We start from the raw sequence: 13,023 nt of genomic DNA, 5'->3' as shown, positions 1-13,023 counted from the left end.
TGTCATGGTGCGCCCATACATCCATACATGTGCCAAATTATTATCGTTTTTTTTTTTTAAATACATATCATTATATCACAGCAGAACGTATTAACAGTAAATTACAGGTTTTCGGATGGTGCGGGAGCGTTTTTTTCGTTTACATTTTTATAATAATTTTTAAACATAATCGACGATCGTTGACGGGGCATTTTTTTTGGGGGAGATAGGGTGGCGGTCGGTGAGTTTTCGTTGGCGGCGGGGGCACGTTATTTTGTCGGAGAGGCACACGAGTGAACGAGAGCAATATGCCAATATTTTGTTTTTAGGTTTAAAATTAAATTCAACAAACACAATTTGTTGGAATAAATAAACGAAAGCAGAAGAAAGAAAGAAAGAAAAGAAAAGAACCATTATAAGTAAAGCGAGGATCACGTTTTCTTGCGGACGCGGATCAACCGGCCAAGGGCTACCACAGAAGAATAGGCGCGCGCGTGAGAGTAACACATTGCGCGTGCGCAAATGAGACACGTTTTTTTCACCCCAAAGATACGCAATTAAGGAGAGAGGATGACTACTGCGCCTTCGCTCATCCTTTGTTCGGCTGCACCGAATGCAGCCGTAGGAGGAAACTAAAGAAGGAGAAGGACAACGTCGAGGAATGGCCCTAACTAGTTGATGACCACAGTGGCCACAAGGAATAATACACAGGTACGAAATATGCGAATTGAACATTGATTTAGAAAAACCAACCCAGCAATAGACATCAACGCAAAAGAAGAAACGAACAAAAACAAACAACCCAACGAGCGAACATCGTCCACCAAGGACGAGCAGAATACCAATGAACTAAAAAGGATTACTACAGCGTAATCCCTCCATACATTCGTAAGATCCTGAAGAAACCTGAATTCATAAATGAAGGAAACTTGGGTAGGAGGAAAAAGGGAGGAATGTTCGAATGGAGTGCGGGAATGATAATGATATGATACCATCGAAGGATGTCTACGGAGGGGATGGTGGGGTGAGTGCGATGTTGTGTACCTCTTCGTATTTTTTGTCTGCTTCCTCTGCTATTAGCTTGGCCTGGGCTAGCTGTGCCTCCAGTATGCCTACTCTATCGTCTTCCATGTTTGTACGATTTTCAAGCGCTTTCCGGATCCTGAAAAATGGGGTAGCGGTAGGGAAGGGATTGAAGGTGCAAATGAATGAGCAACGCTTGAACATGTCTCGAACAAACGATCTACGGGGAATATGCTGCACCTGTCTTCCACATGGGTGGCAAGGACACAAAAGGAAAGTTTGGGTGAAAGGGAAAAAGGAGGAAGGTCCTCAAACAGGTGAGATCCCCCCTCATCCCATGGAAATTCCCTTTTCCTTGTTTCGCGTTATCCTTCTCATTGCTTTTTTTTTCGCGCGTCTCGCCATTTTGTCCCTCCCCCCTCTTGGTTTCGTTGGCCTTTTGTGGTTTCCCGCGTGTACCAGAGAGTGGCGCGCCTTTGCTACCCCCTTTCGCTGGATATCGCTCTCCACTCGTCGTCCGCCACGCACAGAACCCAACCCACTTACCGTTCGCTCTCGTCGGCAGCGGCCGAAGCCTCTGACAGCTTAGCGGTGGCGGACGCCAAACGTTCTTCCGAACGTTCGAGATCCTCCTCCAGCAGCTGAATGCGACGGTTCAGAGCGGCGACTTCCGATTCGGCCTGCAAGGAAAGGGAGAAGAAAGAAGAGCACTCATTAGTATTTGTTTTAAGAGGGGTTTTTTTGTTTCAAAAGAAGAAAACAATGCTTATTTAGCTATCCGCAATCTCAGTTAAAAATGCCGTGAGTTAAGAACGTGATATTTGTTTCTATAATAACCTCAAATTTGAATATTCCAGTGTGCCTTGCATGTATCCTGTGTTTAACCGGAACTTGGACACGCAACATTTCACACAAAAACAAAAAACCCCATACTGCTAGGTGAAAGTACACCGCTCTCCCCCCAGGTCACAAAGTTGGATACATCCCCTTCCTCCCACCCCACAACCCTCAAATGACCTCTCTTCCATGTGTGGCAAGGCCGTGGCTTATTTTTATTTACATCGTTTCTCCATTTCTGGCTCCACTTTGCAACCAAATAAGGCAATGCCGCGCGCGCGTGCGAGAGAATCAACTGAAGGAAGAAGCCATGACAACAGGGGGGGGGGGGGGGTGAAGCGATGGGTTCCGTGTGGAGAGGGTACTTGTGGCCAGTACGATGTAGCCGATGAAAGGAGCATGATGTCATCGTCTTGCGTTTGGTTGGATAAAAAAAAAATACTGAACATACTTTTTAGACAGCATCCGTTCGCCAGCAGCCTTAATAAGCAACACGGCTGCGCTTGGCTGGCTCAGCACCTTTCAACAAGCAAATGTGTGAAAATTATTTAAATTCAGTGACACATTTATTTTTGGTGTCAGCCACCAGTATATGAATAATGAGTTCGCTTCACAAACACTTTGAAAAAAGCAGTTATCGAGATATCAGAGAGGCACACCGCATTACAAAGATAAGACACGTCTCGGGTGGAGTAATACTCGTGGCAGTAAGCATGCCATCATTAGCTCATATGCCCTCCATGTGATAAAATTGCATGTCTGTGTGTGTGTGTGTCACACAACCAAAGAACGTGACACATCAAATGAAGCTAGACACCGCGCTACATAATACAAAACAATTAAAAAAAACTGCACGGGTTTTTGCATGCAATGATGGCGCTCCCACCCACTCCACCGTACAAAAGCGCGGCTAAAACAGCATAATAATCACCAAGGGCCCTCTCAATGGCCATGCCATGCTGTGCTGCCCGCTGCGCTGGACACTCTGTAACAGATGAGTCAAGTTGGTTATAGAATTGGAAACAATTCCGAGCCAGGCCAGGTGTGCAGGAGGCAAACGAGATATCTGCCACCTCTAATGGGCACTGTTTCTTGCTTCTCCTTCACCAACTCTCTGTGCCCCGCTCGTTGGATGCATAATTCAATAGGCCAGCGAAAACTGCGCGAATAGCAACTGGACTCCTGGCAATGCTAGCGGAGGGGAGCAGATTTGTTTGTGCCTTTGTGCCCGTAACCCTGAAGAGAGCGACAAAAACCAACCGAGAAGCACACGCGCTGACATCATCATCCATCGCTCGGAACCGGCATTAACTGTCCTCCCCACCGACGAATTCCTTCCCCCCTTTGGTCGCTCGTGGCTGTGCTCCCCGGGACCTGCTGGATAGTACACATGTGTGCGGCATCGATTGGCAAAACCACACAGTTATGCTCAAGGTCAGCGTCGGTATAGGATCCCCTCCACGCGAGATTTCGACTCCACTGGTCTCCTTACGGAGCCAACTAAAGGGGGTTTGAAATAGAGGAAGAACGCTCGCAAGACACTTGTGACAAAAATGCCTCAGAATAAACGCACCAAACCGTGCTTTTAACTCCCGAGACCCTTCTTTTTATGCTGCCAACCCCTTTTGCAGTTCAAGCCCAACCGGCACGCACGCTGGTCAGCAAGTGTAGCGCAAAGCGCATTGTCACGCAAACAGGGCGTTGGTCGCGGCAAACGTGTGTACCACCGCTGGCACACATCTCCTCCATCCACGGTCCAGCCCATTCCACTGTGTGCCACTGTGGCACCACACCCTCCTCGCACCATGCTGTGCACGTCATTGGTCATTCGCGGGAGCGGGAGAGAGGGGAATTGGTATGCAGCACCCGAATCCACAGTCATAAACGGGATGAGCCCCGGGTTTGATGGGGCGCGATCAACAGTTCCGGTTGCATATTATGCTTTTCTCCTTCCTCCCCATTTTCGCCATTTTTTTTTTATTGATTCGACTTCCTCTCGATGACTCCCTCCCCCCCTTGAAGAGGCATGCAGCAAAGGGGTTTGTGGCTTTTCTTTCTTTGGGGTCCCAACAAACACACACACACACATAGAGCCATCGTCGTGTTTGTCTGCTTGCCGGTATCGCCAATTTACGCATACCAGTTCACAAGATGGGGTGAGACGATGGGCGTTTGTTGGTTAGGCCCACCCCGCCGGTCTTCCATGCAGGTGAGAGAGCGCAACACCGGCCCGCGGTAGAAAGAAGCAGTTCCTCATGACCCGCGTGTGTGTGTGTGTTGCAATAATACACAACGGGGTGAGCTCCTCACTGCAGTGGTGTTGGTGGTGGTGGTGGTCGTACAGTAGTTGCCGGGAGGTTATGTATATGCTGCTACATACCACCCCGGTTCGACGGTTTCGTGACTCAAGGGATGCGTCATTCGCCGTTGCCACCCTCCTTCTTGAGGGGGTGCCACAACACGTACACACACACACAGACGCAAACGTCTTTGCGATCGGTTGATTTATAAGGGTGGCGAATTCCACACCGGCAAAAATAAGGGAAAAAGAGATGATCTTGGGGATGGGGGGAGGCAATAAAGCGATCAACTCCATATTTAAGAGTCTGCAGAGGGACAATGGTTGGTCCGAGAAAGTGCGGGATCAATTCTCGATTGATGGGAGAGGGTGTGGTGCTGTGGATATTTCTCATGCAGTTTTCTTCCTCGGAAAGAAAGAGAAAGCACATTTTGGTACGAGTATTTAGGCAATAAACGATCATTTTAGTTAATGTTGTACTTCCGTTTTTTTTTCAAATGGTTACGAAAGTAGACATCATAACTATTGACGTAGCACTCATTTTCGCCTAGTTTTTCCTTTTCTCCTGTACTTTGGTGCTCACGTGGCAATGGGGTTCAGAATTGGGAACGATAAAGTGGCGCCAAAAATGCAGAAAAAAGTGAACCATTTCTCATACCTCAATCTTTTTGAATCATAATGCATTTGATCGGCAATTTTAGAATAACAAAACGTACGATATCATGATGAGCATGTTTGTGCGGGATGATGTAGATAGAATGCGCTGTTGCATATAATAGTTCGCTTCAACATTCCTAATACGCAATCGCGTATTAATTAACGGACCAGAGCAGTTAGGGTGAAATGATCATAAAAAACATAGCACAGAGAACGTTGAAAGATATGCGCGAAGAGTGAGGAAAAGAGAAAGAGCACTTCTGGCAAACCCATACCCTTCCCTCACGCACACACAAACAAAGGCAAAACATGATACGCATACTGACGCAAACATTCAATTATGCACTGTCTGTCCTTCTCGCTTTGTATGTCACTCTCTTTTGGTTTGATAAATTTGCTGCAATGATTTTGATAGCTGACTTACAAAAAAAGTTCGCTTAAGCGCAAGTTGGCACAGAAAATTAATGTTTTTAAATTGTTTTTTCGTGTGTGTTCCCTATTCTCCCTTTCGAAAGGAATGTGAAACCGAGCCCAACCAAACGCCAGATCTCGCGGCCCTTATTGGCGTGCTTCTGTGTGTATTAATGTCACCGGATGGTGTTGGCGGCGCAGCATGCGTTCGCTCGCTCTCGCACTATTTCTGTCTCTCTCTTGCTGGTTGCTTCCAGTGTCTGTTGTTCGTTCTAGCTGGAGTCTCTGAGCAGAGCAGGAGTCTTCTTCGCTTTCCAATCAATTTACGACCGGCTTGTGACCGCGCACGCACACAGAGATGCTATGGTGCAAGGTGGTTGTTTCTATGTTGTTTTCTTATTAATAGAAACAAACGATAGAATGAACCAATCAACCACCAACCTATGAGCCACCTCACAACAACAAGTGCCCATTCTTGAGCCTCCTACCCGTCTCCTTTGCCCTTTTTTCGGGTGCAACACACAATCCTGTTTGCGCGGCGTAGTGTGCGCGCGTCTGTCCGTCCACACACTACGCACACTTTACTGGGAGAAAACTTACTTCCTCGCGCCGCATCACTTCGTTCTGGAGCTTTTTGTGGAACTCCTCGCACTCATCCTTGTACTTCTCCATCTCCTCCTTCGTCTGGCGCATCTTCTTCTTCAGCACGTCGAGCAGATTGCCGGATTGCTGTTGCACGTTCGCCGCCATTGTTTTGTGCTGGTTGTTGGTGGTTATTTCTAGTATTTTCCGAGGTGTCGTCGTCGTTCACAATTGCAACACACACACGCTTTTTTACGCGCTTTTTTCTTCTTCTACTACTACTTCGCTTATCTTCCGGCGAGACGAGAGAAGAAGCGGGGGTGGGTGGGTGTGTGATAAGATGCAATCACCCTGCTGACACACACACACACACGCTATTCACACAAACACACACGTGCGCGCACTCACACACACACACTGCCGAAATAATACACGAATGTGACGGAGAATACACCTGCCTGCCTCTCTGCTTGTACTGCCTTGACGCCTTTGCTCTGCTTGCTACGCACTCTGTGGATTTAAGGTCGTAACGACGACGTTTGGATAAAATATTTTGCTTTCTTTGCTTGGCTTCGCACAACACCTCTTCTCTCGCTCTCTCTCTCTCTCTCTCTCTCTCTCTCTCTCTCTCTCTCTCACGCTGCGCGCGATAAAACAACGGGGGAATGGTGATGATGACGATGATTAGGGATAGAGCGCGGTACACACTTTTGCGCACACACACACACACGCTTGGTCTCACTGAATCACACACACACGCACACACACACAATCGTACTGTCGTGCGCACGGGGCGAATATTAGCAGATGATGGGGAAGAAAAAGCTTGCCTTCTAAAACCCGCAAGTGAAAGGGCAACAATCAGCGGAACTATTTGCCTGTGTGTGCTTAGTTACAATTTGACAAATACAAAAGAAAAATATTTTTGCTATATTTGCGCACTGTAGAGGAGGGAAAAAAGACGAGTTTGAAGCTACCTATTGCACACACTTCGAAAACACACACACATCCCGAATACCACTCTGAAATGTGTGTGTATGTGTGTTTTCAACGACACATCATGCAAAGAAGTTTACAGGGTTGGTTTCCGACACGATTGCAGTCGTTTTCCATCTAAACAATCTATTCTCCCCCTCCCCCACTCCCCTCTGTGTGAAATGCGACAAATTTTCCTTCTAATCTGTACTGATTCCCTACAAAAATCTACCAAAATCTCAACAGTTTCAATGATGACTAAAAGGGTGCCCCCGTAAGGTTCGATGTCAATTGTGTGTGTTGCTTATTCGCTCGCACGCTCCATCGCATACAATTCCCTAATATTCCCGCAGAAGCGATACACGCACACAGGCACACGCGCGCGCACAGACTACTCCCGCCGCAGAACACACACACACACATGTACGGGTTGCCACACCAACACACGCACGCACGCACATGACACGCTAGGAAAGATTTTTCATATCAATTTCCATTCTTTCCAATTGCAAAATGCCATCCGTTTTCCACAGTAGCGCAAAACACACACACACACACATGTATTTTCTTTTTCTTCCTTTATCGAGCGACAGGATCAAGGAGCCGCCTGTCCCCTTCCCCCTTGCTGTGTCACTTTATTCCAGACCAACTTGCACACCACCACTTTGCAGGGTTTCTACACACACACACACACACGAGCGCAACAAACGCCCAGAGAGCCCAGTGGACAGAGACAGGCAGGAAGAAGATTGCTCTTAGCGAAAGCGAAAGAAGAACAGTCCCACGCACCCAGCGCCAATTTGGGGGACTTTGCGGGCGTGAACAATTTCAATCGATTTCAACAGTTTTCTGTCTTGATCAGGCACTTTGGGCGCGCGGCGCTTGAGTGTTCGAGCGATAGCGGTGCACAAGAGACAAGCAAGCAAAAAAACTAGCTGTGCCTGCAATCGTGACGCGACACTAGCGCGAGAGCAGCAGCAGCACACCAAAACGTTACTCACTTCGATCGAAACCACTACTGAACTGAGTGGACTATGGGCTCTCGCACACCGCTGGAGCAGCCGCTGGAAAGGCTGCAAAGTAACGGCTGCACCAATACACAAACACGCAAATCCCCTCTCCCTGTCAGCGTGCACTGCGTGCGCTGGAACGAGCACGAAGCATATACGCTTCCAGTCAACGGGTCTCGCCCTCTCTCTCTCTCTCTCTCTCTCTCTCTCTCTCGGTCGCTCGGGTCTTTGCCGTTTGACGCGCTTACACCGACCGGGACCGGAAGAAGTACGCGGGGATGCATGCAGCCCCCGCCGGATGCAGGGCGTTTTGGCCCCAATGAGTGCCCCAAGATGGAGCAAGGCAAACGGATGCCACTTTTATGGCAAACTCCCCCTCCACACCTGCCCTCTCTCTCTCTCTGGTGGACGGTTGACCCAGGTGTCCTTAAAAGGACAATATGCCGTCGCCACCACCACCGCCGCCACTGGCCACACCGTGTGGCACCCTCCTCCCCCAAAAGGCGCACCATCGCCAGGCGGTGCCTTGACCTACAGGGCCTGTGTGCTGCTTTGCCGCGATTTGGGTACAGATTTTGGGCGACATGTCTTCAGACAGAATAAAGCAAAGAGAGAGAGAGAGACAGAGAGATCGATAGAGTAAGTGAGACAAACGAGGAATGTGTATCTGTGTGTGTGTGTGTTGTGTGTGTGTGTGTGTTGTGTGAGTGTGACATCACAGTTTGCTTTCATTACGCGTGAACTGGAAATGTCAAAACACACACACACATACACTTTCGCTCTCCCTCACTTTGTTGCGTATTTGCGTCTCTTCCAGTGGAATTTCGCCGAGGCTGTGCCTCTTTCTCTGCCCTTCGTGAGTGGTCAAACGGTCGGAGGAGCCGCTCGAGCCCACAAAACGATCCTGGAAGCGTTGTGTGCGTTCGAGAGCGACGGTCACAAGATGATTTTAAACTAACAAACCAAAACGCCCGTTGAGATCAATAGGAAACAATGGTGATAACAAAGCAATTGCAGGGTAAAATAATAGAACCTATTGCAACTGTGGGTTCATTCCAAGGCATTCAACAGGTTCAACCCTCTTTAAAACCCGAATGGGGGAGGGGGAGTAGTGTGCTTTCCGAACCTTATTCAATAGCAAAATTCAAAATCGAACATTGAACGCTCTTTCACGACACACAACAACAAAAATCGGTTCTGCCTGCTTTTAATTGTTACGATATGAATTTTGGGTGTAACGGCCAGCACACACACAGGCACCAGATCCTGCCTCGTGAAATCAAACAACCATGAACTCATACAGCCAATTCCGGTCACACAGAACGAACTACACACACACACACACACACACAACAGCGCGCGACGATTCACTGGACCGGAACACGCACCGTTCGAAAAAGACGAAAAAAAACACCCACAGCCATTGTAGGGAGGGAGGGTTGTTCTGCTTTTGTAGCGCCCTTCCCATCCGACCTTCGCTTGGAGCAGCCTGCGCGCAGATGACCCGTTGCAAATCGCCCCATGCAATGCAATGCATGTCATGCCTCCTCCTTTTATGCTACCATCCCCCGTGAAGCATAATGTTTGATCGCCACTGTGGGGCAGTGGCTGTATCGATCACTTCCAAACGGGAGGGGAACCGGGACTGTCCGTGCATGCCCAACCCAACGGAGCAGCAACGAGTAGAATAGAACGGAAGCGGAACCACCCCGTTTTTTTTTTAATTTATTTCGGTGGCGGACAGGTGCTGCCCTTACACACATTCCAGCGATGTCATTGTGTTGTTGCCAAAAGAATGGGGGGGGGGGGGGGGATGGAGCGCGCACAGAAGGTCTCGAGTATGGTGTGGTCCCAAAAAGACTCGACCCGACTCGCGCGCTTCCGAATTGCATTGTTGCGCAAGCCCTTCGCGCAATGTGTGCAAGGGTTGGGTGTGCGCATGATACTTCTGTGTTTGGTAGTTTTATTCTAGTAATCTAGTGGAACGATTTTATGCCCCAAGACTAGCACTGAAATCGGAGTCATCGGAGAAATACCACAACTTTGCATTGCTATTAGGGGGAGGAGGGAAAACAAACCACTAACAGCACCCTTCACAGCATGTGATTTGCGTGTGTCATTGAGAGATGCTCCGATCTATCGCTTTTCGCTTTCCTCAATTCACAGATCGACTTACACACCTCGGCGGGTGACCTCGACGACAGAGAGCTCGATGAGTTGGAGAGCACGTCGCCTCACACAGTAGGTACACAGGCGGTCACGTTTCGATACTTCAATTCAAGCTAATATATGTGGAGCAGCCACCTTCCCATTCGTTTGCCTCCTCCCAGTGACACATTCCTGGAGCAGGAACGGCCATAAAAAACACACACACAAAGTCGATCACAATCGATCGGTGGGGTAGGGGAGGGGAGTCTACGGGGGAAGATTCGTGTATCGAACCGATCGAATTACCGATTCACCGTGCGTTTCTCCCGTGGTTGCGCACTGCGCGAAACGACGGGATCGATCATTGACGCAAACCGACACCTACCGTTGGTGCGCCTCACCACTGCGCACTGGCATGCCTGATCATCAGCCGCAGCAGCAGCACCGTGTCGCCAAATACCATGAATAGGCACACGCACTGATTGGAAAAGGCAAAAGGTTTTTGATATAACAACCATCACCGCTGATTGGTTCTTCCTCATCAGCAGGTTAGTTCCTTCCCCGGAAGCTTTGCTTCCGCGACGCGTTGGAGGTGACAACGGTACCTCCGGTTTAGATATCGGCAGCGCTCGCAAAGGGAAACAGCAAGTCGGCGCACCAGTTGTGATGGTTCAGCGCAGACTGCATTAATCCAACACCGCACGCCAAGGCCGATACGCCATGGAGCGCAAATGAACTGGCCTACGAAACGGCTCCGGCGACCTATTGCTACCGGCAGAGTCATCCGGCAGAGGGGTGGGACAAAAGCAAGGATTAGGAAATCGTATCGAAAGCTGTTTCGAACTCCATTGGCCGGCTTGCGCCGTTGCATTGTCAACGCACGGAAATGAGGCGCGTTAGCGGGAAGATTTCACCTGTTTTAAGGACCTCACGAAACCAGATGTTCAATTGCGTGCCAAGCAGCCAGACCTCCAGAGCCTCAAACATCCTCGCCAATGTAATGGATGGCTTGCTCTGTCTCTCTGGCTTGGGGAAGGGGTTTGGTGGGAACGGTTGGGTAATGCCGCATAGCCCCAGAAGGGCAAACGAAGCCCAGAACCAACCGGGACGGAACGGGTTCTGCCTTGAAAGCGGGGTCGTCCACACGGAGGGTCGGTACAGTGAGGTACCACCACCGGGCAAACACACCATACAACACACGTCGTCCCAAGTTCCCAGGCATGCCACACACCGCTTACAACCGCGCACATCGCGCACGCTTCTCGGAGGGCCATTGGTGAATGGTGCCGGCGCGACACAGCATTGCACACAGCCAGACACACACACTACTACGGGCTGGTTGGGCCGTAAAGGAAAACGTAAAGATCAGTTCCTTAAATGGACAAAATCGCTCGCGGACTACAACCCCGCGGACGCTGAGGCAGCATGTCAGCAGCAGCAGCAGCAGTCGAACGTGTACCACACTACCACGGTCAGCTCCAAACGATGACTATGTTTGTCTTACCCTCCTTACCCTCCCCTCCTTCGCAGCATTGATCCGCGAGCGAGCGAGGGTATATCATAAAATCCAATGCCATCGTGCGCTCGACTTTCCGAAAACAAAGTATAATGAAAAGCAGTCGCGGCAAAGGCGCCAGCCCCGGACACGTAATCGATCCTTTTGGCCCTGTGCGCCGCCTCCCCATCTGTAGCCTTTTTCTTCTTTTCTAACTTCCAGCCTGCGGACTGTGTCGTTCGCCGTTCGCATGATTTGCCTGTCCACGTCCACGTGTATGAGTGTGTGCAGCAGCAATTACTTATTTTTCATGCAATCGCGGTAGCGGCAGCACGGCGAAGAGGCAGCAAGCAATTCGGCACACGCAAATGTAGGACACGATGTCTGCACCATCAACAAGAGAAGCTTCAAGGGTTTACCGAGAGAGAGAAAAAACAACAACAACAACCGAAACGTCAAACGGCACCAGCTTCGTCGACCGACCGCACGATGGCGCCACACGTGTGCGCACGGTGGAGCGTAATTTTTAAACGCATCGGCGAGCGATCGTTCGTGCGCCGTTGCGGCGACGACGGAGGAAAGACAGCGTGTTGTGGTCAGTTTTGTGTGGTAGCATGGAACAAGCATAGAACATGAGCATCGCTCCAAAACCAACCCAGTGTTTGTTTGCTGGAACGTATGTGTGTTATCGATTTTCAAATGTGAATTTACTCCCCCCAATAAAAAGAGGGCAAGCCAAGCGACACCGAACCCCCCATGGTGGGGTGGGGGGACAGATAGAAATCAGTGAAATGATTCAGAATTTTGCTACCAATAAACTAACAGTTTGTTGGTCTTTTCGTTCGCCCCCACCGCCCTCAAAAGCGTTGCGCATCGCTGGCAAGGGGCGTTCTCTTGCGCCCCCACCCGTACACTCGCACACGCACTGACAATAGCAGCAACAACAACAACAAAACGCTAAGCTGACCACTGACCGTCGTGGTACAATAGCGCCCGAGAGTCGAAGCAAAAAGGCGACGGGCGCAACCTTAATGAAATGTATAAATATTTACACGGTCTCGTTACTTTCGCGAAGCAATCAAAAACCAGTGTGCGCAAGCAAAGAGCTCCAGCGCCCCCTGCGGGCGTCCAAAGCTTCCGAAAATCTATTACGCTAAACGCAAGTGCGCAAGATGGTAGGGGGTAAGGTTGGTGGTAAATAAATCACGAAGAAGGTTGCTTCTTTCTCGCTGGGAGCCAGCTGATTTCGGCCACAATCTCGCGATGGCAGCTCTATCGAACATATTTAATTGCTGCGTGAAACCCTACACTGATAAACCTTTAGTCGATCTCGGCGTAACAGTATCGATCGATGGAAATTTGTTTGGCTTTGGCCGAATTTCGGCGCTCGATAATTTATCATAATTTGGATAATCTACATCGGTAGACAGCCCAACCGCACCTCCAGGCTCCGGTGCTATTTTTACAGCGCTGGAAGGAAAGGAAAAGGCGTAGGAAAGACGCATAGCTGCAGGCAGGGTTTGCCACACCGGAGCACCGAAATGGAGCGCATTTTGGAATGCATTTATACTTATGAGATAAGAAAACAAGACTAAACGAAGTACTCT

General features: G+C 49.5%; 1 protein-coding gene across 33 annotated transcripts in view; it reads right to left on the bottom strand.

Moving 5' to 3' along the window:
• LOC120953866 (tropomyosin-2) overlaps positions 1-13,023 on the bottom strand; it is a 44,429-nt gene that overhangs the window by 21,117 nt on the left and 10,289 nt on the right. For 18 of the 33 annotated variants that reach the window (XM_040374237.2, XM_040374226.2, XM_040374235.2 and 15 more), the window contains one exon: positions 1,549-1,682. In XM_040374237.2, coding sequence (XP_040230171.1) covers positions 1,549-1,682 — 134 coding nt within the window. Of the gene's footprint in view, positions 1-1,023; positions 1,142-1,548; positions 1,683-5,806; positions 6,730-13,023 lie in introns of those variants that run through there. The other 15 variants (XM_040374240.2, XM_040374236.2, XM_040374232.2 and 12 more) reach the window with 6 other exon arrangements.

Source organism: Anopheles coluzzii, chromosome 2 (assembly GCF_943734685.1).
Source record: "Anopheles coluzzii chromosome 2, AcolN3, whole genome shotgun sequence".
NCBI classification, from domain to species: domain Eukaryota; kingdom Metazoa; phylum Arthropoda; class Insecta; order Diptera; family Culicidae; genus Anopheles; species Anopheles coluzzii.
The sequence above is the reverse complement of the archived record's forward strand: the minus strand, read 5'-3'. Positions and strand labels throughout refer to the sequence as shown.